Source organism: Oryza brachyantha, chromosome 2, assembly GCF_000231095.2.
Source record: "Oryza brachyantha chromosome 2, ObraRS2, whole genome shotgun sequence".
Taxonomy (NCBI): domain Eukaryota; kingdom Viridiplantae; phylum Streptophyta; class Magnoliopsida; order Poales; family Poaceae; genus Oryza; species Oryza brachyantha.
The window spans coordinates 5,290,641-5,317,843 of NC_023164.2; the positions used below are offsets into that span (position 1 = coordinate 5,290,641).

At 40.5% G+C, this 27,203-nt stretch overlaps 4 protein-coding genes across 4 annotated transcripts; 3 read left to right on the forward strand and 1 right to left on the reverse strand.

Moving 5' to 3' along the window:
• Positions 1–977: 977 nt before the first annotated feature.
• On the forward strand, positions 978–2,270 carry LOC121053457 (probable F-box protein At4g22030). Its single transcript, XM_040520386.1, has one exon. It carries the CDS (start codon positions 978–980, stop codon positions 2,268–2,270), a length of 1,293 nt encoding a protein of 430 aa, XP_040376320.1.
• Positions 2,271–5,661: 3,391 nt separating this feature from the next.
• On the reverse strand, positions 5,662–8,550 carry LOC102710471 (peroxisomal membrane protein PMP22-like). The gene is made up of 7 exons (XM_006648408.3): positions 8,233–8,550; positions 8,039–8,137; positions 7,069–7,170; positions 6,723–6,798; positions 6,261–6,331; positions 6,095–6,180; positions 5,662–5,979 (listed from the first exon to the last, which is right to left on the reverse strand). The coding sequence occupies exons 1-7, from the start codon at positions 8,341–8,343 to the stop codon at positions 5,928–5,930; spliced, it is 597 nt and encodes a 198-aa protein (XP_006648471.1). The 5' UTR covers positions 8,344–8,550; the 3' UTR covers positions 5,662–5,927.
• Positions 8,551–15,182: 6,632 nt separating this feature from the next.
• LOC102722272 (inorganic pyrophosphatase 2-like) lies at positions 15,183–16,781 on the forward strand. Its single transcript, XM_040521231.1, has 3 exons — positions 15,183–15,626; positions 15,699–16,034; positions 16,123–16,781. Exons 1-3 carry the CDS (start codon positions 15,465–15,467, stop codon positions 16,549–16,551), a joined length of 927 nt encoding a protein of 308 aa, XP_040377165.1. The 5' UTR covers positions 15,183–15,464; the 3' UTR covers positions 16,552–16,781.
• Positions 16,782–18,796: 2,015 nt separating this feature from the next.
• LOC102722550 (mitochondrial carrier protein CoAc2) lies at positions 18,797–22,844 on the forward strand. The gene is made up of 7 exons (XM_006647019.3): positions 18,797–19,041; positions 20,624–20,709; positions 20,787–20,994; positions 21,227–21,353; positions 21,434–21,618; positions 21,693–21,815; positions 22,420–22,844. Exons 1-7 carry the CDS (start codon positions 18,907–18,909, stop codon positions 22,555–22,557), a joined length of 1,002 nt encoding a protein of 333 aa, XP_006647082.3. The 5' UTR covers positions 18,797–18,906; the 3' UTR covers positions 22,558–22,844.
• The last annotated feature ends 4,359 nt before the right edge of the window (positions 22,845–27,203 follow it).

Consider the following 27,203-nt stretch of genomic DNA (forward strand, 5'->3'; position numbering starts at 1 on the left):
AAATAGGTCCACGGCGCAAGCCATATTGGCTCCGATAACCTATTTGTAAATATTTTATTCTTATGTATAGATCTTTTTTCTTGATTTTTTTTGAAAATAGGTCCTCGATGCCAGCCTACTCCATTTCAATGAGTCGTCGTGAAGTTGAGGGGGTCGGCATCATCATCTTTGCAGATGAGACGTTGAACCTCAACACTAACGAATATGGTGCCTAGCAAAAAGGTCCAATTTTTGTTAAAGTTTTTCTAAGGGTTTATTTATTATAAAAGTTTTTCAAAAGGGCTATAATATAAAAATCTAGTCTCTACGTTGGTAACATGACTAATTAATTAAGATGGAGAGAAATGTCAAACATGTAATCCATAAAAGGTTCGATTCTTTAAAAACAAGGTGTTACATTACCTGCGATGAAGATCTTGTACCATTATGTCAGTACCATTGCAGTCACTAGCATATGAGTCCAACTCTCCTACAGACCCGCATATCTGTGACTATAACGACACTGCTATTACAATAGAGGACATAAATCCCATTACCGGTGCACGTTTTATCCAGCTCAAGCGACAGCAGATGCACACAGATGAATATGAGATCTTGGAACGGTGAAAAGGAAAGAAGCGAGAAGGCAGTGTGGAACTGTGGATCGAGTGACCACGGAGGTAGGCGTACGGACGTACCATTTGTAAACACGTCGCGGCGTCAAGTTGATCACACACCTCGAACGAAATGGTCTCCCATCAATCAAAAGCCACGGTTTCCCCGAATTGAAATTTGACCCAGCCCTAACCCCAACCCCAACCCCTCTCCCCCCTATAAAACACACCCCACCTCGCTCCGGCGACACCAACCTCATCCAGTCATCCGCATCCATCCTCTTCTTCTTCGCCGGCGACGTCCAGCCAACGAACGAACAAGACCACGCACGCACTTGCTTGGCTGTGATCGGTGCATACTCAGTTTCAGTCCGTGCTTTCATTATGGCGGCCATCGCCCAGCAGCGACTCTTCTTGGCGGCGTCCGCCTCTCGCTGCGCCGGGCGGCGGCTGAAGCCGAGCAGGATCGCCGCTCCGTGCCGCGCCGCGGTCGGCGGCGGCGTGCGCACCGCGCCCAGCCCGTCGTCGGGGAGCGGGAGCCCTGGCCTTAGGCTTCATGACCTCGAGTGGGTCGACCCGCGCGTTGTCGCTGTCCCGAGGAAGGAGGACGCCGCGGCGGAGGCGGCGAAGCTGAGGGCCGTCGCGGAGGCGGCGGCGGACAGGGCGGAGATGCACGACATCATCGGGAGGCAGCGGGACAACTGGAACCACCTGCTGCTCCACTCCACCAACTCCCTCGCGCTCGCGGCCTCCGTCATGGCCGCGCTGGCGCCCGCCGCGCCGAGCATGGTGGCGCTCAAGGCCTCGGCCGGGGCGCTCCTAGCCACCGCGGCCGTCACCATGGCCGCCGTCAACAAGATCCAGCCGTCGCAGCTCGCCGAGGAGCAGCGCAACGCCACCCGGCTGTGGAGGCAGCTGGAGCGCGACGTCCGCGCCACGCTCGAGCTCGCGCCGCCGACCAAGGCCGACGTCCAGGACGCCATGGACAGGGTCCTCGCGCTCGACGCCGCCTACCCGCTGCCGCTCCTCCCCGGCATGCTCGAGAAGTTCCCCAAGACCGTCGAGCCCACCCGGTGGTGGCCCAAGAAGAAGCAGCAGCAGCAGCAACGCGCTGCTGTCAGCAGGTCGAGCAGCTTCGGCAGCCGCCGCCGCCCACGCGCCACCTCGGGCAACGGCTGGACGCCGGAGCTGGAGGAGGAGATGCGCGGCATCCTCCGCGTGCTCAAGACCAAGGACGAGCACCAGTACGTCTCCTTCGGCAGCATGGTCCTCAACATCAACAAGCGCCTCGCCGTGGCGGGGCCAGCGCTCGCCGGCACGGCCGCGGTCGCCGCAGCCTTCATCGGCGCCGGCGAGGCCGGCGCGTGGGCGTCCGGCGCAGCCGTCCTCGGCGGCGCCCTGGCGGCCGCGGTGAACACCATGGAGCACGGTGGGCAGGCCGGCATGGTGTTCGAGCTGTGCCGCAACTGCGCCGGCTTCTACCGCAAGATCCAGGAGGAGATCGAGGCGAACCTCGGCGAGGCCGACGTCGACAGGAGGGACGACGGCGAGGTGTTCGAGACGAAGGTGGCGCTGCAGCTCGGCCGGAGCTTGTCGGAGCTGAAGCAGTTCAGGGCGATGGCGTCGCCGTCGTTCAAGGACGAGGACGTCAAGGATTTTGCCGGGAAACTCTTCTAAGAACAGAAGAAAAAAAAACAAATTTTTGATCACTCACTAATCACTAGTCATCTACCTCGTTTGAAATGGTAGATAAATTTATTTTTTTAGCAGCTCGCATTGAGCGAAATGTGCATATAGGATTCAGGGATTATTCCATTGATTCTTTTGTAAATGCTCAGACCGAAATTGATGAACATTCTTTGATTCATTCGTTTGAAATTCATTCCAAGTTTCACACTGCAAAAATGCAGCTACCAACGCGTGACACTGTTAGCAAACTAATGGAGACAGGAGATTCGTTTGGGTCATAAACTAGCGCTTCCAGCACTTTTGTTGGATGTGTTCTGGAAACATCTCGAGTATATATAAGAGCAAGGAACATAGTAACTGATCGACCGTAAGACTCTTTTAATCTTTTCTTAGCCCCACTCATAATACAGTAGGATTAAGATCCTCTACTATTACGATGTTATTACTATTACATGCACTGACATATGGGTTTTACTATCCGTGGGACCTAATATCAGTGACAATAATGTCACTACCATTATAGGATATATTTTCATCGTTAATACATGACTCATTGCTTCTCTCGCAAAGTTTCTTGATTTTTGTGTCTACGTTGACCATAAGATTACGATATGCTTATGATCTCTCTTCTCCACCTCAGCATAGTCTGCTATTATACTTGCTCTAAGAGTTACAATGATGTTGTGCACCGATCTCAAGACAAAAACTGTATGTCTAGGTGCATAATTTCTTTCCCACGGATATTTCTTGATGTTATATTTCGATGTCAAGGAGTTTAGATTTTTAAGGGTTAATTTCTATGTGCTATCCGGTTTCATAGGAATAAAGACTAGAAAAGGCAAAGGGGTTTTTCTTTCCTATATGTTGGTGAGAGAACATAGAATTTTTTACATACACCTAAAATTTATGGATTATAAATAAATTAATACAGTGCATATATTTATATTTCTTTGATTTTTTTTTGTTTCTATAGTTTGAAATTACTCCAAACCAGCCCTCGGAGGCAAGCAAAATTTGAAGGATATATTCGACAAACTACTCCGGTTTGTTTATTTGACACCGGTATCTTTTGAATCTACGTTCGTTTATCTTATTAAAAAAGTTGTGCAAATATACAAAATTATAACTTATTTTTAAAGTTTCTTTAATAATAAAATCAAATCATAAAAATATTAATTATATCTTTTTGAATAAGGCAAATGATCAAACGTAGACTAAAATTCAATGACGTAAAAAACAGAGACAGTAAAATATTAAGGATCAGATTAACCCCGGAGCGAAACCTTAGAACCTACAAAACACGTGTCTATACAAATGGTCTATCTTCTCCCAATATTTTTTTTATGTTACACGAATAGGGATGCATATTTAATTGGATTTTAGTGAGATCGAAAGGTTAGAAGACATTTCATCTCCTTAGAACTCTGTTCCTGTTGGATTTCAGGATGGGCTTATACCTTGTTTTTCATTAACGAAATTTTCAAACGGTTAAGATGTATATTTAAAAAATGCGCAATTTTACTATCCTTAAGGAGGTACCAAGAGATACCACTGTTTTCTATGTAAAATTTGGTATTATTTTACATAGAAAACAGTGGTACCTTTCGGTATCTACTCAAGAATGGAAAAAAAACTCTTAAAAAATACTTTATATATATAACTTACTTTTAAAAAATAAATAAATCTACCTATCTTAAGTTTTAATAAATAATGATCAATTAATTATATGTTAATCATATTTTTCATTTTGCATGCCCCTAATTAACTAATTCCATCCGCTGAAAATAACATGCCATAAGCGTATATTAGTTGACGTTCTCGTAGATGTGTGAGCACATGTGCGGCATGTACGTGCTCGTGTATATGCGCTAATAGTTTTTTTTAAAAAAAAAATATGACACGTCTCGTGCTGAAAGCATCATGCAAAATTCTGACCTCATTTGGACGAAACAAACATTCACACAGAAACCTCAGCTATAACACGGCGAACAAGAATGCAGGGGTGAACCTGACGGTTCGTTCGTCGGCATGCGCGCAGCTGTTCATCGCTTACTGCCATGGTCCTCGGTCGTCTTGCTGTGACCATGATCCGGCAATGCAGACAACAGGTTGCATTTTAAGCAACTAATCTCTGACCGACAATGCAGAGCACGAGTCCATAGTCCATACGTTTGACTGGTTGCAAGGTAGGTTTTGCAGGCATCAGACTACACGTTTCAGTAGATTTTGGATCAACATAGTGATCAAGAATTCATAAGATAAATAAAGGGCATATGATTTATCTCCTTTTGGCTGGCTTGGAGAAATAAGATTCAATCAGCAGGGCAACTGAAAAAGATGGGGTGGGATGGAGATGATAGATGCCAACCTTGTGGTCAGGTTGAAGATGCTGTTCGCATCTTCTTTAAGTGCCCCCATGGCAGTGTTTGTATGGTGTACCTGTAGAGATGCCCTAAACTGGAATAGGTTACCAATTTCTTTTACAGATTTTACTAACCTTGGGTTATGGAATAGAGTTTCGAAGTTACCAAAAATTAGTTTTTGTTTGTTAGCGACTTGTTGCTGGAATTTGTAGATGGTGAGAAATGATATGATTTTTAGAGGTGTCATGCTTAAGTCTCCCTTACAGATTCCTTTTGAAATTATTATAGGAAATCTGATTATGATGTCAGCTAATAGCTCAGAGCAGGAGGCCAAACCCCACCCCACCACCCCACCCCCAAAAAAAAATGGATATTTTGTCAGCATGCGAATTGGTAGGTGAACATGATTGGTTCAGATTGTGGACGTGAAGAACTATCAACGTACGTGTACGATGATCAACTGGTTGGACCTAGAATTATTCAGAGACGGCAGGGTCAATTCAACAGGGGCTGTAGAGCGTTCAGCTTCAACGCAGCGAGAAGGGCAATTTTTTTTGACAGGAAATTGGTTTCAATCAATCAGAAAAAACTCAATGGCACAGGAGAAGGTCTTGTATTATTGTTAGCTGAAATTCAATGTAAAACTTCAGCTCAATAGTAGCGTGGACAAAATCAGTTTCATGTGCTTTTGACAAGAAAGCTAGTTTGATTTCAGGCTGGTGTTGCATGGTTAAAAAGACCCAGTAAGACAAGGAAGACGAGAAAAAAAAAAGATTGAAATGAAAGAATGGTCCTGTCCAGCGTGAAATTCTGAACGGTCAAGCGTGGACCCATTCCAGGAGCCAGTCAAGAGGATTGCTGAGCATTGAAAAAACAACCTTTCTGTAGAGGAGGAGCAGCAGATTATACAGCAGAAACATATTTGCAAGATATGATAAAGGTGATGGACAAGCTGGATTTCACAGAAACAATTGCGCATATTTGGAAAATATGGTGAAGCAGATGGACAAGCTGGATTTCAAAGGCAGGCCAAGCACATCCATAGATATCAATCATACTTTGGGTTTGGTCATGAATTATAACCAGTGTCAATAGAATAACCTTGTTACCAAACTCACATTTGTTGACAAACAAACCCAACTAAACACTAGATAAATACTCCAAATCCTGGACCACCCATAACAATTCGTTGCTGGCAGCATATTGCATAGCACTCGGCATCCTTGTGCTTCAGTAAGTACGAATCAAGTTGGAGGTGCTACAATTTTGCCTACTAAACTGTCTACGACTGCTTCAAAGACATGGCCCTTGCCCGCAGGTTCAGAAATATCCCCCTGAAGAAAAACGGGATGACCAGGTAAGTGTGAGATGTGGAATTTCATCCATCAGAGAAGCTAATCATCCATCACAGAATAAGTTAACCAAGTGTTCTGTTCTAAAGAAAATTACCAACAACATGCAACAAAGCTGTGGAAAATCACCCGGAACTGCAACGGCATGTACTGATGGTTTATCCAACCAACGATTGGCCAAAACTGCATGTCGATCAGATAAATTAATGGGTAATGGAAGGAATCTCAAAGGCAAGCAGGAATGCTGAAAGCAAATCACATACCATCCAAGCAGACAACTGCACCGAGGGATATTGTTTCCTGACCCTGGTCTTCACCTCCTTAAGAGGCCTCCCTGCATCACAAGATGCAACAAACGATAAGAAGTGATTTACTGGGTTAAGAAGACATGGGATAAAGGTTTTTGTATTCACTACTGCCATTATATTTAGATATATAACCACTGATCCAAGGAAAAGAAAACAATACTCGTAGTAAATGTGCATTACTGTGACTCATTCCCTTTTAGGCCCTTAAGGACCTCCGAGTATTGTTATTTATTCAGTATGTTCCAAACATCACACTGAAGAAAAAAAAGACTAGCTGAGAAAATTCCAGAACCACCACATGCTAGGAAGACAATACATCAACTTCAAAAGTATCATTGCCAGCTTGTCATCACAGTATAATAACACAAAACTGGCATGGAGTAACGAACTGTGCTAACTTGACAGTTCAATACTTACTCTCAACAACATAACCATAATAGAACAAGAAGAGCAAGTTGTTCCAGGGAGAAGAAGTGATCTGCTCCAGTAGCACCTGAAAAGGGTATCAACTATTAAACATCTAAATAATAATATCAAGTACAGCCTGTTGATCAGGGCTAGTATTACATCAATCATGGTTTCCTCCAATATTCTGGAAAAGGACATAAATTAACATAGTCTAAAACTGTGTTTCTGGTATATTATTAGTTTGCAGTGGAATTCATTTTTTTTTTAAGATGGAAGTCTAAACATTTGCTAGATCCAGACAGCCACATAAAAAGAAGTGAAAGATTGCACATGCCATCACAAGGAAATTTTATACCTTCTTAGCTATAGTTTTGGTATCCTTCTTTCCTTTGAAGATATAATCTAACACTTTATGGAGGTAATGGCCAAAAGGGCCACCATAAGCAAACCCAAAGAGCTACAGGGAAAGAAGTGCACTGTCAGATTTTTACTACAAAAATACATGCACAAAAACATCATAATAACACTAGAGATAATTACTATAGGAATACCAATGTGACTAAATTATTTTGAGTCACCAACATCAGAGAACAGGTTAGATATGAAAAAACATGTAGTGCCATTTGTTGTCGACTGGACGAAATATCATGCATCTCACAAAGAAAATCAAGAAGTAGAAGTGAAAAAAAAAAGGTTTCAAGCCTTTCTTGTCTATTATCGTATAGTGCTAGTAGTTTATTTTAAATATGTTAATGGCTATGCAACTAACAGTATTTAAGTATATAATGTGCCATCAAAATTGAAATCCAAGGATCAGTAACTCTATGGTAGTTGAGACAAAAAAAAAAGTAGTAGATAATGGAAAACAAAGAGCTGTCTTCTGCCTGAAAGTGGGCAGCATTCACCAATAGTTGGAATGTGCACCCTTTTTGACACAACTATACATTATCCAGCACCATATAAAATATAATGTTTTATAATTGATCTTTATAGGAGACCTTGCAGTCCTCAATGCTACAATATACAGTACCAACTAATTTCTATTCACTGAAACTAAACGACAGAAAAATAGCAGCACACCAGAGCAAACCCCATCAGCCGATCTACATTTTCCAAACTGATCAGAATGTCTAAAACTACTCGCTACACAAACACTATTGAACATCCCCGACTTCCGACATGAGAATTCGACCCAATTCCACACAAGCGAGACCAGCAGACGACCAATCTCGCAGCGAAGAACTAGAGCACCCACTACGAATCAATGAAAAAAATCCACCTTTACACACAACCCCAGTGGTATCAATCTATCCGTAGTTCCGTACCATCTTGAGCAGAAGGCGGCGCTTCTCGATCTTGTCGTACCCGGAGAGCTTCTGCGCCACCGAGTCGCTGACGCCGGCGAGGCACCCGGCCGTGATCATCTGCACCACGCACGGAGCATTAAAAAAAAAAACCAAACACGCAATTGAGCAAACATCCCCCACGCAGAAAAAAAAAAAGAGACGAATTCGAAGACCTTGGTCCTGAGAGGGTGGAGCTGGAGCTGGCGCAGGTACTGCCTCCACGCGCGGCGAGCCAGCGACCCCTCCGTCTCTCTTCCCTTACCTGCTGCCGCTGCGGCCGCCATGGCGGGCGGGTGGACTCCCGATCTACCCCGCGAGCGAGCAGCTGAGCGCTTCTTCGAGAGCTCCTCGTGTGCTCCGCCCGCGCGCTAGCGGCGGCGAGGATGAGATGAGATGAGATTTTTGTATGGTTTTGTGCGTGGGGAGGGGGAAGGGCGGAGGGGAGATCCGCGTGAGGATTCCTTCCTCCTCCCTCTCCGTCGCGGTGATGCCTCGCCGGCCGGACGTACAACGGAAGGACTCCGCCGTGGTCCGCGGGCCGCCGGACGGCGGGCTTTCCTCCGGCCCATGGTAATGACGAGTGGGCTGGGCCCAAGCCCAATAAAAGCAAACGAAACAAAGGGGCACTTGGGAGTTGTTGGGATTTAGAGTTTATTTCATTTGGACGAATTTTGACCGGAAGTTGTTAGGTCTAAATATTTGTTTAGTGAGAATAGTCCTACATAAATGAATTTTGATCAACTTGTATGCCTAGTTCATTCTAACTAAAATACCGCAGGTTTAATACAAAGTGGTGATGAAAATGTAATTGCAATAGTATTCGAACATGGGTGCACTTTAGGGTGGGTTCTGTGGAGTTAAGAGGCTGAGGTGTTACACACTCTCTCATAAAGAAAAAAACATTATCTTTATCATGTGCATATAGCTGGGCATTCGCTTCGTTTTCGCATCTAAATTTGGAGTTTAAACAGTAAATATGAATATAGATTCAAAAGCAAAAAAATAAGGCCATTTTTAAAGCACTAATCCAATTTTTAAAATAATATGGTATCTCTATGTACCCCTTCTCAAGTATAAAATCTGTAGAAAAAATTGAACTTCGTCCATTTAGTTTTATGTGTTGTATTTGATGACCAAAAGTCACTACACGTAAGTCATTTCGTTGGTCCAAAACGAGTACTTAGGCCTGTTTAGTTCCTAAAAATTTTCGCGTTTACCTGTCACATCGAATCTTTGGAAAATGTGTAGAGCACTAATTATAGTTAAAAAACTAATTGCACAGTTTGGAAGAAATTTACGAGATGAACCTTTTGAGTCTAATTAGTTTATGATTAGTCATAACTACTACAGTAAGTCAAATATGCTAATAACAAATTAATTAGGCTTAGAAATTTTATCTCGTGGTTTACTGACACCCTATGTAATTAGGTTTTTAATTAGTCATCGAAATAGTCTTTTGACATCCAGTCAAACATCCAATGTCACACCCAACTCAAAAATTTTCATGCACTAAACAAGCCCTTACCTTTGACGTGGCTCTCTCTCCTCACCTCACCCTCACAGGATCCTCTTCTGAAAATCCATAATCACTACTCACCACTGATAACTTGCATGAATTTTAGTCCCAAAATGCCTATGAGGTGCACTTAGTTAAGCAACCCACAAAAAAGATAATTGATTAATTAATGATGATTCTATCCTAATCACCATCCACCAGGTGGGGAACTTAGAATCTAATACTCCCTCCATCCCTAAATATTTGACGTCGTTGACTTTTTTATACATGTTTGACCGTTCGTCTTATTCAAAAATTTTACTTAATTATTAATCATTTTTATATCATTTCGTGTATTGTTAAATATATTTTTATGCATATATATAGCTTTGCATATTTGACAAAAATTTTTAATAAGACAAATAGTCAAACGCGTATAAAAAAATCAACGACGTCAGACATTTAAGGACGGAGGTAGTAGTAAAATAAAAACTAGTGACCTTTAAAAAGAAAACCCTAGACTTGAATCTTGCCAACATTTTGGTATTAATTGACCAGCACATGAACCTACTTGAAATTTCGTCACCTATTTAACATAAGTTGTGACCTCAGCTGTTTTAAGCATGGTGCGTGCCATTGTTAAACCAAAAGGTTATCTTCAACAAAAGAGCAGCGCCATCACATAAATGGAGGGAGAGTCGTCTCTGCTTTAGCTGAAAAAAAAAAGAAACACCAAATCTTATTCCACTAATCGTTATTGCTTCTTGACATAGACACATCAAAGGTGTTCCTTTTCCAGGTTTGTTTGAATTGGAAAAAGATGGAGTGAGCAACTATTTGCCACATAATTTATTAAGTTGGTGAATATGGGTATATATGTAGAGTTTAAATTATTAAAGTTTTGGTTAGAATAATTGAATTCCAGGGTATGTGGACTGCTAAGGATTTTGGTCCTAATTTGTGGTATGTTTTCTTTGGTACTTTTATAATATTGAGATGCTGAGAATCATCAAATGAACAACATAAAGTTTGGTACTTGCATTATCCCTTTAGAGACCACAACTCATTTTATCTTAATTTCTTTCTTTCTTTTTTTGGTTACAACATTCAAATGACACTTCCAATTTGGTATTTTTATTTCTTTGTGTGAATTAAGAGACATGAAACCCAAACTTGTAGTATTGATGGGCTGAATGCATCTTGTTGTAGAGGCTGGATTGATTTTATTATCAAAGAAAATGATAGTACTGTTTTTCTAGTGTTCTAATGAGGCTAATTATGTAATAAGCTACTCAATTTACATATCCAGGTTGGAGTAACAATTCAGGAGAATTGAAATACCCCCAAATATAGTCAGGTATCAACCTCTTACCGAGCATTCTCTATATGTTTAGAACACAATATAATTTCTACAGCTACTACCAATCATTTTTTTTACTGCAGGAATTAATAAACAAGTTCCAATCAAATAAGGCCATTGTAACCACCCTACGCTGCTAATGCATCATGCACTTGACATCGATCAAACCCTACTTAATAAGAACATCCTATATATAAGGGCAAGATCACAGAAAATAAATGTCATGTGCAACCTAATATGTATGGTCACTGTCTCTAGAAAGAAGGTCACTACCGTTAAAGCCATAATCAATATGTTAATGAAAAAGAAAACCTCTGTTTGGTCCTGTTCGTTGTAAGAAAATGGCTGGGATAAAGGTAAACAAAATTAGATCCTCCAGCATATCATTGCTTTGCTTTGCTTTGCAACGTCCGATAGATCTCACTGGAAGACCAGTGGTGTTAATTAAATTAAACTAGCATATCGATATCAACCAACATTTTATTTAGATCCTCATATTGATCTCTAAAGGAAAAATGATTGCTCCACTTCGTCACTGCCCTAAAAGAGTAGAGCCCACATGTCGGTGGCTCTAATGCTACTAACATCATAAGTAGAGGATTCAGGATACACAACTCTACGAAATTGTACCTGCAATTAATTTGTGAATGGCACTCCAGTTTTTGCTAAAGAGTTTACTTAATTGCATAAAGAAAATTCATTTCATATCCATAAGGATTTTTTTTTCCTTAATCGTTTAATTTTGCCTCATCCTTTATAAAAATAAGATTTTTAGGCTACTTTGGTCAATGATATTTATAAAAATAAGTCATTTCAAACAGAAGAATTGTACATTCCGATAGTATTTTAATGATTTATCTACTAACATAATTATTCTGATGTGATCGATCTTTTTATTGGTCTTTTATTAAAGTATTATTGTAGAACGGCACATGATCGAATGTAATAATAGCATCGATTTGCAGAACAAACAGAATATTGTTGTTCCATTCATCGATCCATGTATGTACTACCTCCGTTTCATACATATACGATATTGATATTTTTGGTTGTGATGTTTAATTGACTATTCATCTTATTTAAAAGTTCAATACAAATATAAAAAATAACAAGTCGTTCTTCAAGTTTTTTATTTCAAGTTCTTTATAACAAAATAAGTCATAAGCAAAATAAATAATATTTTTATAATTTTTTGAGTAAGATAAATGGTCAGATATTACAACTAAATAAGTCAAATATGACGACGGAGGGAGTATATCGCTTTCTCAGCTGGGTAGATGAGTATAGTCAGCGTATATACGCTTGATCCGCCTCAACGATAGATAATTCTTGTCGCATTTTATCGCTTCACTCGACGATGTTATCCTAATCTTCGATCAGTTTTTATTCTCGGAACATATATATGTACACGCCATATGTATACAGCAAACGTATACTAGTATTTGATACTCTATCTAGGCCTGTCAACGTACTTCAATCCAATCCAATCCACTTGGATCAAAACCTCTTCACCAAATCAACTCACACCAATTGTTCTTTATTAGAACCCAATCCAAACCTATCTACACCAAACCATTGGCTAAATGGGGTACAATATATACACTCTAAAAGAATGGATGTAATCATTTAGTATCTATAAACTCATACCTAAAATTTTTAAACACACAGTCACATTATAAAATTTTATCAAATTTAACTGAAATTTGGTGGTGGGATGATCAATTTATTATGTATAAGAACAACTTTGTGCAAATTTTGATCACATATGTCTCCTTTTATTCATTGCTTAACCAATTAAAGGAATCCATTTGCCTCCACAGGTCAAATCCATTTAGAATCTGAAATCACCTAATCAAATCTAATCCATATGTCTATATAGTTCAATCCAGTCCAAACTATTTGAAGTAACAACCTATTTACACCCAACCACATGCAATCCAAATTAGAAACCAGTCCATTTAATTCGTTCACATCCAACTCATTAACAGGCCTAACTCCACCTGGCTTTTATTTAACGTCTTTGACTTTTGGGTAATCATTCATCTTATTCAAAAATTTATGGGATCATTAACTATTTTGTTATAATTTGATTTATTACTAAAGGAGCTTTAAGACTAACTTATAATTTTGTATATTTATACAAAAAATTTGAATGAGACGGACGATTAAAAGTAGATTCAAAAGATTTTCCGAATAAAAACTACTATTCGATTGGAATAACAAGTTTCCAAAGAGGAATAGTTTATGTCTTGTGTATATTTGACGACGAAGATATGCCGCCGCCTGCTCGACGCATTAGTAGCCGTAGACCTGCATAGATGGCTAATATCTTCAAAATACACGTTTTTTCCTCCGTCGATAACGGTTACTCTCGCTTTTCACCCTTACCATCAATTCGCCAACCAATGCTTAAAAATTGAAGGATTTGTAAGACAGAGGGTAGCAATACATCATCTTAGCTGCTCATCAGTTCGTGACACGTCAGCAATGCAGCGTGTGTTATTACGTGGTGTTAACGTCATATTTTAGCAAATAGTCGTTATGGATTATTGCACGATTAGAGACCGAATCGGATAACAAATGGGCAATCGGCTGGAAGAATAAACGGGAGGCAATATGGGTTCAACCGATAGAGTCTGAATCGAACAAGAATTGAAGTCCGATTGTGTCCAGAAGGTTAGAGATAGATTCATAACTAATTATAGTCCGTGTAACTTAGATTTATCTGTAACTTAGAGTTTGTTTAGGATTTTATATTTAATTAAAGTCTATATGTAATATGTTAGTTGCTAGTATGGATCCATATTCAGTTAGGTTAGTTAGATTCTGGGATATAAATAGGGTATCCCGTAACTTTGTAAAAACAAAAATCAGTTCAACTAATACATCTTCGGCGCATCACCGACCTTTTCGACAGAGCGAGCTCTCGGCACGAGGTTTGTCAGCTTCGCAATGTAGTTCGTGTTCGTTAACCCGTCGATCGGCTAGAACAGGATTGTCTCGATTTAGTTTGATCTCCTGCCTAGTTGGTCGATGGTTTATCTAAGGCTTATTATTACTTGATTCCATTCTTGTTTGAAGTAGTGATAGGTTCTCGATAAAGTCCTCACGAGTTCTTTATTCAATATGTCAAGATGAATCATTTCAACTTGATTCTGCATCGGTTTAGTCCGATCAATTTAGTTCAATGAGTTTGTGTTGTTAGATTGGATCAAGTACTCGTGAGAGCTTAGCGCTAGAGTTCTAGCCAGCATTATCTTAAGTAATTTGTTGATTTATTTATTAAACTCGTCGCTCTTCATGTTTTCTGTAGTTGTATCGAGTCTGGCTGCATACTGTCTCGGTTTGATCGACCTATGTAAGTTTAGTCCGATCTTGCTATAGGAGCTTGTCCGATCGGCTAGGATTAGTAAATAGATGATAGATTACGCTAGTTTGGTATCTAATATATTATTCGTACATTGCAATATTATACTGATCTTATGCATGATTACGTTTAGATCTGAACTGTCTTTGTTTGGTCCGATCTTCTAGTTCTAACGTGAGCATGTGTGTGCTTGGTTATTATTGTTTTGTGTTAATAACTAGCATAGCAATCTAGTTCACTTTGAATTTCATACTTAGTATCCTATCGACTACGACTGTAGGTGCGATAAGCATCACATCGGTCCGATCGGCTGGTTGATCTTGAAACTGTCTCGGTTAAGTCCGATTTTTAAAGATTATCTAGTTAATTGAACTATTTGGCGATTATTGTACTCATAATTCAGCCGATAGGGTATATTTTCACATATTACCATGAAATTCATGTAAAGTCGACTCTTTAGCGCATCGGCTAGGGTCCTGAAACGGTATTGGCTATCCGGCCGATAGCGATTTGGGTTTAACTGTTTTTTCTTGTTATATTTTGTCAGTTACAGAATTAAACTGACTGGCACGCCCGGTTTCTAAGAATTTAGGTTCTACACTGAAACGTTCTAATAAGTATTTCTCAGACATTCGTGTGTGATACGTTGTTAATTATTTTCAGCTTCTGGCAACTCAAAATTAATCACCTTGTTGTCAGAGTCAGACACCCTCATCAACTAAGACAACAGCACCGGTCATCCACGCCATGTACCCCTCCCGCGAAATCCGGAGAGAGAGAGGCATTCCCGCCACGCAAGCACGCACACCGGCCGTTATAACCGCCACGCCTTCAAATCGGTGGCGGGAATGAGGCTTAAGCGAACTCACCAACACGTCTCCTTCTCCTTCCCTTCCCGCCACTAATCCCAAGCGAATATTCCCGCCAACGATCCCATCCCTACCCTCTCGAATCACAGTTCATCCAACCAAAACCGCACTTAATCCCAGCAAAAGAAAAGAGAGGAAATTGATCGATCGATCGATCGATCTTGTCAGCTATAATGCGGGACGCCATCACGCCGCATTACGGATCGATGCCTTCTCTAGCCGATCGATCCGAGCTATAAATGCATGCCCGCCATGGCGATCTTTCGTTGCGACGAGGCGACGTACGTAGGTAACGTAGCTTGATCAATCTAGCTATGGCGGCGAGCGACGGCGTTGGCAATGGCGCGGTTGTGGTGGTGTTCGACTTCGACAAGACGATCATCGACTGCGACAGCGACAACTGGGTCGTCGACGCGCTCGGCGCCACCGGCCGCTTCGACGAGCTCCTCCGCCGCCTCCCCTGGAACTCCGCCATCGTAAGCCGCGCGCCTCCGCTCTTATCTCCCGTCGCCGGCGGACGAGCTGACCTCCCTGACGTACGCATGCAGGACGCCATGATGGGGGAGCTGCACGCGGAGGGGAGGACCGTGGAGGAGGTCGCGGCGTGCCTCAGGGCGGCGCCGCTGTCGCCGCGCGTCGCGGCGGCCGTGGAGACGGCGCACGCGCTCGGGTGCGAGCTCAGGGTGCTCAGCGACGCCAACGCCTTCTTCGTCGGCGCTGTCCTCGAGCACCACGGCCTCGCCGGCTACTTCTCGGCGGTCGACACCAACCCGGCCTTCGTCGACGGCGACGGCCGCCTGAGGATCCTCCCCTACCACGACTTCCACGCCCCCGCCGCCGGCCATGGCTGTACGCTCCCCACCTGCCCTCCCAACATGTGCAAGGTAACGTGAGACAGCACAGCACACAGATCACATGATCGTCACGTCGCTGGATCGATGTGCTTCGGTTGATTCGAACAATTTGGTTCAGGGCAAGGTGATGGAGAGGATCGTCGACGAAATCTCGTGCGGCGGTGGAGGCGGCAAGCCGGCGGCGAGGAGGAGGAGGGTGGTGTACCTCGGCGACGGGAGAGGCGACTACTGCCCGTCGCTGAAGCTGACGGAGAGGGACTACGTGATGCCGAGGAAGGGCTACCCGGTGTGGGACCTCATCGCCGGCGACCGCGACGCCGTCCGGGGCGACGTCCGCGAGTGGGCCGACTTCGACGACCTCGAGGCCGTGCTGCTCGGCATCGTAGCCGAGTGCCTGACGTCGGAACAGGAGGAGGACGACGACGACGACGATGGCGAGGCTGCGCCGGCGCCGGCGCCTGCGGATCAGTGCCGTGCCCTGCAGCCGACGTTGGCTTCTGGCCAGGATCAGGCGATCCTCCCTAAGGCAGTTCATGTGCCTAATTAACTGGGCTTCCATAGCACTGACACAGTGCCCAGATAATCAATTGGTTAATAATTAATCATGCTTAATTAACTATGTAAGCTTCACATCTGTTGCAAGATGGTGAGCTTTAGCAACTAGTCTCGGATCATGTGAAAGATCCCATTATCTTAAAAAAAATGTAAGTTAGCTACTGTGTTTGTTCACTTGTTTAGAACATTCAAATAAACGCACTAAAAAGAGTATTGGTGTTATGAAATGGGAATTGAGTTGAGTTGTCAAAAGTGACTGAATTTCATTGGTATTTTCAGTCAATTAAAAACAAGGGACAATGTAAGCTAGCTACTGTGTTTGTTCACTTGTTTAGAACATTCAAATAAACGCACTAAAAAGTGTATTGGTGTTATGAAATGGGAATTGAGTTGGAGTTGTCAAAAGTGACTGAATTTCATTGGTATTTTCAGTCAATTAAAAACTAGTCCCTTGTTAAATTGGGGCTGACTCCGGTGTATTTTAGAATTTAATCTATGCCTTTGATCTATTTTTATCGGACGATTATAATTAAATTATACTACCAATAATATTATGTGCAGTGGAAATTTGAAGGGGTAATATCGTCCTTTTTATCATGATCTTTGTTAAAAAAAAATAAAATTACAAAATATTGCTAATCTAGTAATTAATAAAGTAAAAAATATTTTGTTTCTACTGGTGGTATAATACTACCGGTAAAATGCACCGGAGAGTTGCCCTTTAAATTTATGCTACTTATAGAAATCGAAATGTTTGGTAACTGGTCGATCACACTACCACATGTTTGTTCTAATCTCACATTGGACACTACAAGGGCTAAGACCATCTTTCGTTCTAGCGGCGAAGCCAATTCTCGATTTTTGAGGGATTATGTCACTACTACGCTTAGGCTAGTGTACATCTCCATTGTCGACTACTAGTCAAGATTGAAAATAATGATCGGCTAGTAGGAAGTTAGCATCCTCAACAGTTTATCTAAATTTGGTCATCAATATCTTTATTTAGATAATCATCTAAACTAGTTTCATCATTCATATCTCTTTGTACTTCACTAGATCATCCATATATGACATCCTCTGTATCTCTTTGAAGGATGGAAAGAGATCATTTAAATATGGAGGTTCTCTCCTAATATGGATGATATTTAAAAATAGATGATAGGATAGCCGTTCTGTTGGAGCTCAATTTGTAGTCTTCATTCTCTATTTTCAGGATAGAGGATGGGATAGATGAGCTGTTGGGGATACTCTTAGGGTTCGATGATAGCACTAGCTTTGCCACTTTTGTCTTTGTTTAGAGAGATTTGTACTCTGAACCTAACTGGTAAGATAACCAATGAATAAATTGTTCTGCCCAACTGTTATGAACTATTAGGTATTCGAAAGAGTTAATAACTTGTGTTATTATTGTCAATAAGGATAAACAATATTGAGCCAAATTTCAAAGATAAACTAAACTCTTGTCGTAACTCCCTCCATCCCAAGATATATGAACTTCTGGCATTCAAAATTTGTCTAAGAATGTAATAGCTTCTACGGCTACATTCTATTTTCAGACAATCACAAGCTTCTAGCGCTAAATCTCTCATTTTATCTTCTCAATCAATCACGGTATTTATTCATTAAATTTCACTAACTTTCTTAATACACGTGCCCAACTTTAAAACTTCTTATATTCTAGGGTAGGGAGAGTAGTTTTTACGTGGTTCATGAATCATAGGTTTTTTTTTAAAAAAAATGGTTAGGATGTTCCCGGCGTGTTATATTGTTTGATTTACTATAAAACACCTAAAAATCACTAGTCAGATGTGATTGTTTTGTTTTTCTCAAATGATATATTTTTAAAAAAATATATAAATAAAATATTTATATATGTATTCTTAATGATCTAAAGGTCAAGACTATAAAATAAACTTAAATAAAAAACTAAAACCAAATTAAAATTTAAATTTTAGCTTATATTTAGACATGAGTGAAAAGATGAGACGAGAATTATCCTAAAGAATTGGAAATAAAAAAAAGATGAACAGAACTCCAGAACGGGTAGGACGTGGCTGCTCGGCACCTTCCCACCGTCGGCTGACAATTCTCCCTTTTTCCTCCCTCGCAGAACTCCACCACACGGTCCACGTGGCCCGACCGCAGTCGCTTCCATGTGGGCCCCACCTCCGCCGCCACCTGCCTCCCTCCCCCCGCACGCACGAAACTCCTCTCTCCTCTTCCGTCTCTTCTCTTCTCCCCTCCTCCGCCTCGGCCTCCGCTTTGCCTGCCGCCGCCGCCTACCCACCCACCCGACCACCCGCGTTCGCGTTCGCGCGCGACGAGGGAGGCGGCGCGGCGGGAGGGCATGGAGGCGCGGGAGGGAGGAGGCGTCGGCGGGGGCCTGCCGCTCGCCGTGCGGGAGCTCGTCGCCGGCGGGGTGGCGGGGGGAGTCGCCAAGACCGCCGTCGCGCCGCTGGAGCGCGTCAAGATCCTCTTCCAGGCACGTCTGCTCCTCGTTTTCCTCGATTCCGTCCACGGCAGTAGGCCCGTAATAGTAGTAGTAGTAGTAGGTACTACTGATTTCGGGAGGGACACCCACCCCGCCCGGTTCTTGATTACCTCGTGCGATGTTCTGATGATCCGTGAGGAGACGCGGCTCTGTGTGGCCGGCGTTTTCATGGAATCTTTGCGAGCGGAAAAGGCGAGCAAGTTGCAAATCTTGCTCCTCCCTCTGACTCTTTTTTTGTTCTGAAGAAAAAATGATGCACTTTTTGCTTGGGCATACCGTGACAGGGTAATCGAGTCTTTATCGTGAGAGATGGAATGGTATGAGAATCTGGTACATGGCAGTGTATTCTTCTTTCTTGGGCGTGGGAGGCGCACCATGAACCGCGTTGATCCACTTGCGTTTTAAAATTATTTGTGCTGCTAGTGATAACTCTGATAGCTGAACAGTTGAACAAAATCTGACAGGAAGGATTTGTATTAAGTGGTTCAGGTGTTGGACATGTGTTGAATTCTGAACTCAGTATATATGGTTCAGTCCCTATGTTTATTATACATGGCAATCTCTTTCTAAATACGTGTATGTATAAAAAGATGAATTGCTTTGTTGAGAAATTACAATCTTTTGAGGCTTGTAAGAGATGTAATATCAATCAGGTATTCTAGCTCACCTGAATTATTACATGATTGCTATACCCATGTATAGTGTATTGATAATGACCATCTCTGTGTATTTTGAGCGGTGAGGGCACTTGGTAATGTCACGTATCAAATCAGTCAAACAAAAAGGAAAGAAACTTTATATGGAGGAAGTTTTTGGGAAGGTTTGCTACTGCTGGATAATTTTCTGGTAGTGGAGTTTGACATTCCCTGAGTAATGTGCAGTTGTTGACAAAATCATATACTGGAAATCTGGAAAATATTTGGAAATGAGAAAACTCCACCTGAGAGTACTGGTATTTAGCAAATGTTTCTGATGATCCTTATGTAAAATTAATTGGCTGCAGCATATGTTTTGAATAAGAATCTTAAGTGGCATTGGACAATAAGGATCAAAATTCATGGTGGTGGTTAAGAAGACAACATGAATTTCAGACAAATACCAGGGAATTGAATCCCATGGGGATTTCCACACACAGGAAATTTGGAAGATACTTACCAGACAAAACTATCAGTACAATTGGTCTCCTTTCTTTACTGAAAACAATAGAGGACAACGCTATTGTTTTCAATGGGAGGCCCCTATGGTATACAAAGATACCATTGTTTTCCTGATAAATGAAATAAGCAGGCAACTGAAGAGTACTTAATTTTGTGATTCAAGTAATGCACATTAGGAAGCAGATCTGTTTGTTTTGTTCATAATGCTTCTGTCTACAACCAGAGTGTTTAGATGTATGATCTGCCTCGATATGTCTGAACTTAAATTGGTTAATAGTTGATACAAATATTAAAAAGAAACAAAAGGAATCTCAACCAATTAGTAGTTTGTTGTTCCTACCTTGAAATCGATGATCTCATCTCTATATGTCTTAGGCAGTCCTATGATATTTGAAATTTTCTTTTGGAACTTTCAGACTAGAAGAGCAGAATTTCGTGGTTCTGGATTAATTGGATCATTTCGAACAATCTATCGAACAGAAGGACTTTTAGGGTTTTACAGGTTGGCCTTGCCTGCTTTACGACTTTCATAATAAATGACTATTGCGCTATTGAGCTTGACTTTGGAACCATCCTTAGGGGAAATGGAGCCAGTGTTGCTCGGATTGTTCCTTATGCAGCTTTGCATTATATGGCCTATGAAGAATATCGGCGATGGATTATTCTTGCTTTTCCTAATGTTGAACAAGGTCCTACTCTTGATCTAGTGGCTGGATCAATAGCTGGAGGAACAGCAGTCATATGCACATACCCTCTTGATCTAGTTCGCACAAAGTTGGCCTATCAGGTTGGTCTCACACCCTGCACCCTTCATTGCATAGGAAATTCACACCCTTCATTACATTAAAACACTCTCTGTATAATGATCTAATTGACGCCACACCACTCTTTGGCAATGTTGATGTTGTGGTGTTAGAGAAACTGTTTGTTATACTCCTATATTCTCTGAGTATGACCCATTTCCTTTAGATGTGGAGCTGTGCTCTTAAATCAATGTGTTGATAATAATTTCTTTACAGGTTAAAGGTGCAGAGAGACTTAGTTTAAGAGAATCTAAGCCTTCTGAACAGGTTTACAAAGGGATCCTTGATTGCGTCAAAACAATATACAGACAAAATGGGTTAAGAGGACTATATCGTGGCATGGGTATGCTTATTTTGCACCTCACTTTTTGTCAATTTCCAAGTACTGATACTGTTGCTGTAACAAAGTTTTTGGTTTTTCAGCTCCATCGCTATATGGAATCTTCCCTTACTCTGGTCTCAAATTCTACTTTTACGAGAAGATGAAGACTCATGTACCTGAAGAGCACAGAAAAGATATTATGGCAAAACTTGGCTGTGGATCTGTGGCTGGTTTGTTAGGGCAGACAATAACATATCCCCTTGATGTTGTTAGGCGGCAAATGCAGGTACAATTTTCCTCAACCTGGTGTTTTAATTGTTTTGAATGCTGTAAATAATGATTTGGGATACTTATTTTCAGGTACAGGCCTTTTCATCATCCAACCTACTAAAAGGAAAAGGAACATTTGGAAGCCTTGCTATGATAGCAAAACATCAAGGTTGGCGGCAACTGTTCTCAGGACTATCTATCAACTATTTGAAGGTGAAATATTGCTTTTCTTGTGTCACTATTAGTCTATTTGGTAGTATTTTGTTTGAAAGACATTTCCTCACTGCCGACAAGGCGACAAGTATGAAGACATGATCAGTAAGCTGGGTATTGAAACATAGCAATCCCATTTGTCTGAAATGTAGAACTTGACTTTTGGGCAGGCTATAACTTCTCATACGTCCCATATGTGTAGTCACTGTCTCACTGAAAGCATCAATGTCTTAGGGTCATTTGAGCACTTGTGATGTTATAGCAATTTTATAATTAATTTTCTTTGAGCTGTTCATGGGTTGAAATACTTCATCGATAACTGCTGTTTCTTAGGAACTATTTCTACTGGGCTGTTATTATGTTCTTTTATTTCTGTGCAATGGTGGGAAAAGGTGGATTGTGGATTTATATGCATAGAATAGCATTGAAATTGGGTGTTGATTCTTCCAGTTAGAGTTACACCAAGTTCCTTCCTGGTATCTCACAATCTGTTATAGTTATGAGATTACATAAGTTACGTTCATTTTGTTTTGTGTTAAGAAGGTTCCTCTCTAGTTTAGTCTAGAGGCAGAGTATATCTTCATAAGTTAAATCTTTTTGACAGGTGGTTCCATCAGTAGCCATAGGGTTTACTGTTTATGACTCGATGAAGGTTTGGCTTAAAGTTCCATCGAGAGAAGAAGCAGCTGTTGCTGTGCTGACAGAAGAAAGAAGTAACACCGCCCCTGCTCACTCCAGTTAGTACAAATCATACCATTTTAGTGGTGCACCCCTTCATTGCCTTGACATTTTCGGCATGTAACATAGCATTATTTCTTGGGGCTGTACCACCGCAATTCTTAGGCTCCGCCAAACATAGCGCAGAAAATAATTCGACCTTCAATAAGCCCATAAGCAGCATGATCGCGGATGCCGAAAGATCGGCATTGGATTAGAGATAGAATTTTTTTACTGATTCTAGTGGAATTTCACTATGTACAGAATCTGTATATAATTGAATAGCTTGTATCCAACTGAAAGCTTGGTAAATCCACAATCCAGAGAGCCTTTCACCTATATCTGGATACTGACCCTTGTAAAGACAATTCTGTTGATACTCATTTCGTTCATGTGGTTCTGAGAATGAGATTTCCTGTTGCCATAGGTAGGCCTGAGTGGTTTGCTTCCGGTTTTTGCCTGAAGTACATGCATCTATCATGCCTTGCTTTCAGCACCTTGTTGGATTCTTCCAACACGGCAAGTGCTTGGGTTTGAGCCAGATTCTTGCAACATCCAGATTCCTTGACTTTTGTGGCCTTCAGTTTGTACTGGCTCTTTAAAGTTGTTCCAAAGCTGATTTGCATCGTTAGAAAATAGTAGACCACAAATGGTGTAGGGTGGCCCAGTTAACTACTTATAACTGACTGATACGTGAACCTTTCGGTGAGCTCTGTAATTCTGTAGATGGGGGGGTGGGGGGGAGGATCCATATGTAGTCGACTGCCCCGTGCAGTCGTCGTTGATATGTGGGCGCGGGATTAGGATCCCTCTATACTCGACTGCCCCATGCAGTCGTCGTCGTTGACATGTCGGCCCGAGGGGCAATATCCTATGCAGTCGATTGCAGAGGATCCAGTTCCATTCTTGGCACCATGTCCACAAAATTTGAGCACCATAGATACTACATCGATTGAATAATGACTCTTGTGCCGTCTCATGTAATGCCTTCTAACCAGCCAACATATGCAGTGATCTCCATTGTCCTTGGCTGAAAATTTCCCCAAACCGAAAGTGAGAGCATCTAGTTGAGCTTTAGGTTGTTGCCTTGTTCCCTTAATTAAGCCCCAGGAGGTAGAAGATTACTGGTGGTTTATCACTGTCTTGTGGAACATAGAAAATTTTCATTTTCTTTTGGCAAACTAACCATACTTTGTATAGAATTTCTGACAGTACTCTATAGGATTGTTACCTTTTAAACAGGTCTGCCTGGTATGCCTAGCAAGGCTAGTGTCCGTTTTGGAAACAGATTATTTACCGGGTTATTGCCACATTATGTACTTAAATATAGAGAAAAACTAAATATTTTCAAAAATAAACTTAACAAATAATCTCTCTGTTTCACAATGTAAGCACATTTTCTAGCATTCTCTAAATTTATATGAATGCTAATGTATCTAGACATATATTAATTAATAGATAATTTAGATTAGTTTAGAAAGTCTTATAATATAAAACAGAATGAGTAGCTTAGAACCAGAAGAAAGAAGAAAGGTTTTTTTAAAGAAAACTCTTTTTTTAAAAAAAAAAGATGTGGAGCGAATAATCCACCGCAATGGTCTGGTGAAGTAGCTGAAAAGAACCTCATGTTGTCTATCCAGATCAGGGTGTAACCTATTTCTTCAGTACTGCTCAGGTAGCTTATATTTTGGAACATAAGAATTACAGCCTCCTCCCCAGAATAACATATTTTATCCATACAGCAACATACCAATAAAAAACAAAAAAGTCATATCCTTTGATGTGTCAAATATCAATGTTATTGTTCTGCACTTTATGTAGTCCCGGTACTTTTGTACTCTATTTGTAAAAATGAAATAAAGTTTAGGAACTCGGAGGGAGGTATGAGGAAGTTTCATACCAGAGCCAACTACTAACTATAAATCTATATTAGAGCTAACATATACAATAAATTAGCTATAGAGTTGACTTTAATACTTTTATCTTATCACTTAATTTCTTGCACTTATATATTAAATACACATATACCTTAGAGTATGTATAAAACTAAATCTTATATTAGAACCCGCACTCTTTTTTTTATTATTTTCTCTCAACATCGATGATTTAGAGGCTGCGTTCATTTCGCCATGTTGAGATGAACCGCTCCTCGTTTTCCGTTAGTACGTTTTTCAAAATACTAAATAATGTATTTCGTATGAATATTTTTTTATATAGAAATTATTTTAAAAAATCAAATAAATCTATTTTTCTTTTTTTAATAAGAATACTTAATTAATTATATAATAATTACGTTTATCGTTTTCCGTGTTGCTAATTAGTTTTTGCAACGGCATGTTGCGAAAGCCTATACGTAGCAAAGTGGTTTTATACCATGAAACTATAGTTCTCACAGTAGTCTTTAGGATGAGATAGCCATATACCTAAAACCTAGCCATACGGATTAAAAATTTTTTTAAAAAAAGTTACTTTCTTTGTTCATAAAACCTAGCCATAAGAATTAAAATAAAAACAATTTTCTCTCCTTTCTTCACTCTCCTTCTCCCTCCTCTCCCATTTGTACTATGGACCCATCTTAAATTCTTAATGCATCTACCTTAAGATTATAGTATAGTTTAGTATTATCCACCTTAAGATCATATATATGCCCAAATCATCAGCCAAGTTGCAGCCATGCATGCAGTTGGTTAGCAAGATTCATACAGGAAGGGCATAATAATAAATGCAGTGATGTCTTGTGCAGGGGCCTAGTAGGCTGCTGCAACTCTGCACAGGTAGTAGGAGTAGTAGCTAGTAGGGGACTGAGGACAGCCTAGGATCCATAGGGCACTGGGCAAATACCTTGTTGCAGTGGATTACCTCCATGTGCAGCGGTACACCTGAGGTTTAGGCATGGCAAAAGTTTTTTACATTGAATGTTTGACCGGATATAAAAGGAGTTTTTGATACGAATAAAAAACAAATTTTACAGCTCGACTGGAAACCACAGGACAAATTTTTTTAGCCTAATTAAGCCGTCATTAGCACATGATGGTTACTGTAGCACTTATGGCTAATTATGGATTAATTAGGCTCAAAAAATTCGTCTCGAGATTTCTCACGCAATTAGTTTTTTGTTTCTTCTATGTTTAATGCTCCATTTAAATGTTCAAAAATTTGATATGATATTTTTAGAAAAAAAATTTAGGAACTAAACAAGGCCTTAGACCATGTTTAGATGGCAAAAATTTTTTAAGGAAAGGTCACATCAGACGTTTGACCAGATGTCCAAAGGGTTTTCGGACACGAATGAAAAAACGAATTTCGTGACTGGCCTGTAAACCGCTTGACGAATTTTTTGAGCCTAATTAATCCGCCATTAGCGCATGTTGGTTACTGTAGCAGTTATGACTAATCACATACTAATTGGGCTCAAAAGTTTCGTCTCACGATTTATCACATAACTGTGTAATTAGTTTTTCATTTTGTCTATATTTAATACTCTATTTACGTATTCAAAGATTGATGTTATGTTTTTAGGTGAAAATTTTTTAGAACTAAACAGCCCCTTAGATTGAGAAAATTTTTAAAAGAAATATCACGTCAAATGTTTAATCGGATGTCGGAAGGAGTTTTCGGACACGAATGAAAAAATGAATTTCACGGCTAGTTTAGAAACCGCGAGACGAATCTTTTGAGCCTAATTAATCCGTCATTAGCATATGTTGGTTACTGTAGCACTTATGGGTAATCATGGCCTAATTAGGCTCAAAAGATTCGTCTTAAGATTTCTTTCATGACTGTGCAATTAGTTTTTTGGTTTATCTATGTTTAATATTTTATTTAAGTATCCAAAAATTCGATGTAATGTTTTCGAAAAAAAATTGAAAACTAAACGAGGCCTGTGCACAGCCTCTGCATCTTCCCTCTTCTCTTTGCTCACCTGGATAATATTCTCACCCCTGCACACCCTTCACTGTACATACAGTACAGGTAGGAGTATATGAGAGATGTACTGGGCAGGGTACCGTGAATTTGTGATGTCCATCCAAGCATAATGAGCTTATTAAATGGGTGTTTGTTTCCTCTTAATTTTTTTTTTAGTCCATGTCAGATTTGAATGTTTGGACACTAATTAGAAGTATATATTGTCTTTTTATGAATAATAATTGCTCCAGAATATATGTCAGTTTAGGGCTTATTTGATTGGGAGAAATTCCAACCAGTAGAAATAGAAAAATTAAAGGAATAGGAATATATGCACACACACCAATTCATTAGAATTTTTTTTCAAAAGGGTAGAGTAGAGGTAAAATTTTCTTGTGTTGTCTCCACACCTTGCAAGCTAGGAAAAAATCCTTTGGTTTTGTTATAATTCATTCCTAAAAATCAAATAAGAATTATTTCTTAGGAATCCAGATCCTTTGATTTTTCTCCAAAATGAATGATCCCTTATTGTGAAGCCTTGTCAAAATTTTGGTAGTACGAAGTCCTGGACTCCCCTTGTTCACTTTTTGGAAGAAAAAAGTGAAACAACTTATTTATAAATAAAAAATAATCTATAGATAAAACGTTCGTATACATATCTATAGTGATTCAAAAGCAACCGTCGAAAAATAAAATACGATGAAAAAACATAAAATCAACTCCAAAATTTAAATTTAAATGTTATAAGAAGTTGCAAAGGTAAAA

Bases quoted from the DNA above. Each gene is read 5' to 3' on its own strand.
- LOC121053457 (XM_040520386.1), top strand. From the start codon at position 978: ATGGCGGCCATCGCCCAGCAGCGACTCTTCTTGGCGGCGTCCGCCTCT.
- LOC102722550 (XM_006647019.3), top strand. From the start codon at position 18,907: ATGGAGGCGCGGGAGGGAGGAGGCGTCGGCGGGGGCCTGCCGCTCGCC. The intron at 20,710-20,786 runs GTTGGCCTTGCC...AACCATCCTTAG, and splicing joins GGACTTTTAGGGTTTTACAG to GGGAAATGGAGCCAGTGTTG. The intron at 21,816-22,419 runs GTGAAATATTGC...TCTTTTTGACAG, and splicing joins TATCTATCAACTATTTGAAG to GTGGTTCCATCAGTAGCCAT.
- LOC102722272 (XM_040521231.1), top strand. From the start codon at position 15,465: ATGGCGGCGAGCGACGGCGTTGGCAATGGCGCGGTTGTGGTGGTGTTC. The intron at 15,627-15,698 runs GTAAGCCGCGCG...GTACGCATGCAG, and splicing joins TCCCCTGGAACTCCGCCATC to GACGCCATGATGGGGGAGCT. The intron at 16,035-16,122 runs GTAACGTGAGAC...AATTTGGTTCAG, and splicing joins GCCCTCCCAACATGTGCAAG to GGCAAGGTGATGGAGAGGAT.
- LOC102710471 (XM_006648408.3), bottom strand. From the start codon at position 8,343: ATGGCGGCCGCAGCGGCAGCAGGTAAGGGAAGAGAGACGGAGGGGTCG. The intron at 8,138-8,232 runs GTCTTCGAATTC...TGCGTGGTGCAG, and splicing joins TCCACCCTCTCAGGACCAAG to ATGATCACGGCCGGGTGCCT. The intron at 6,332-6,722 runs GTAAGTATTGAA...CTTGTGATGCAG, and splicing joins TTATGGTTATGTTGTTGAGA to GGAGGCCTCTTAAGGAGGTG.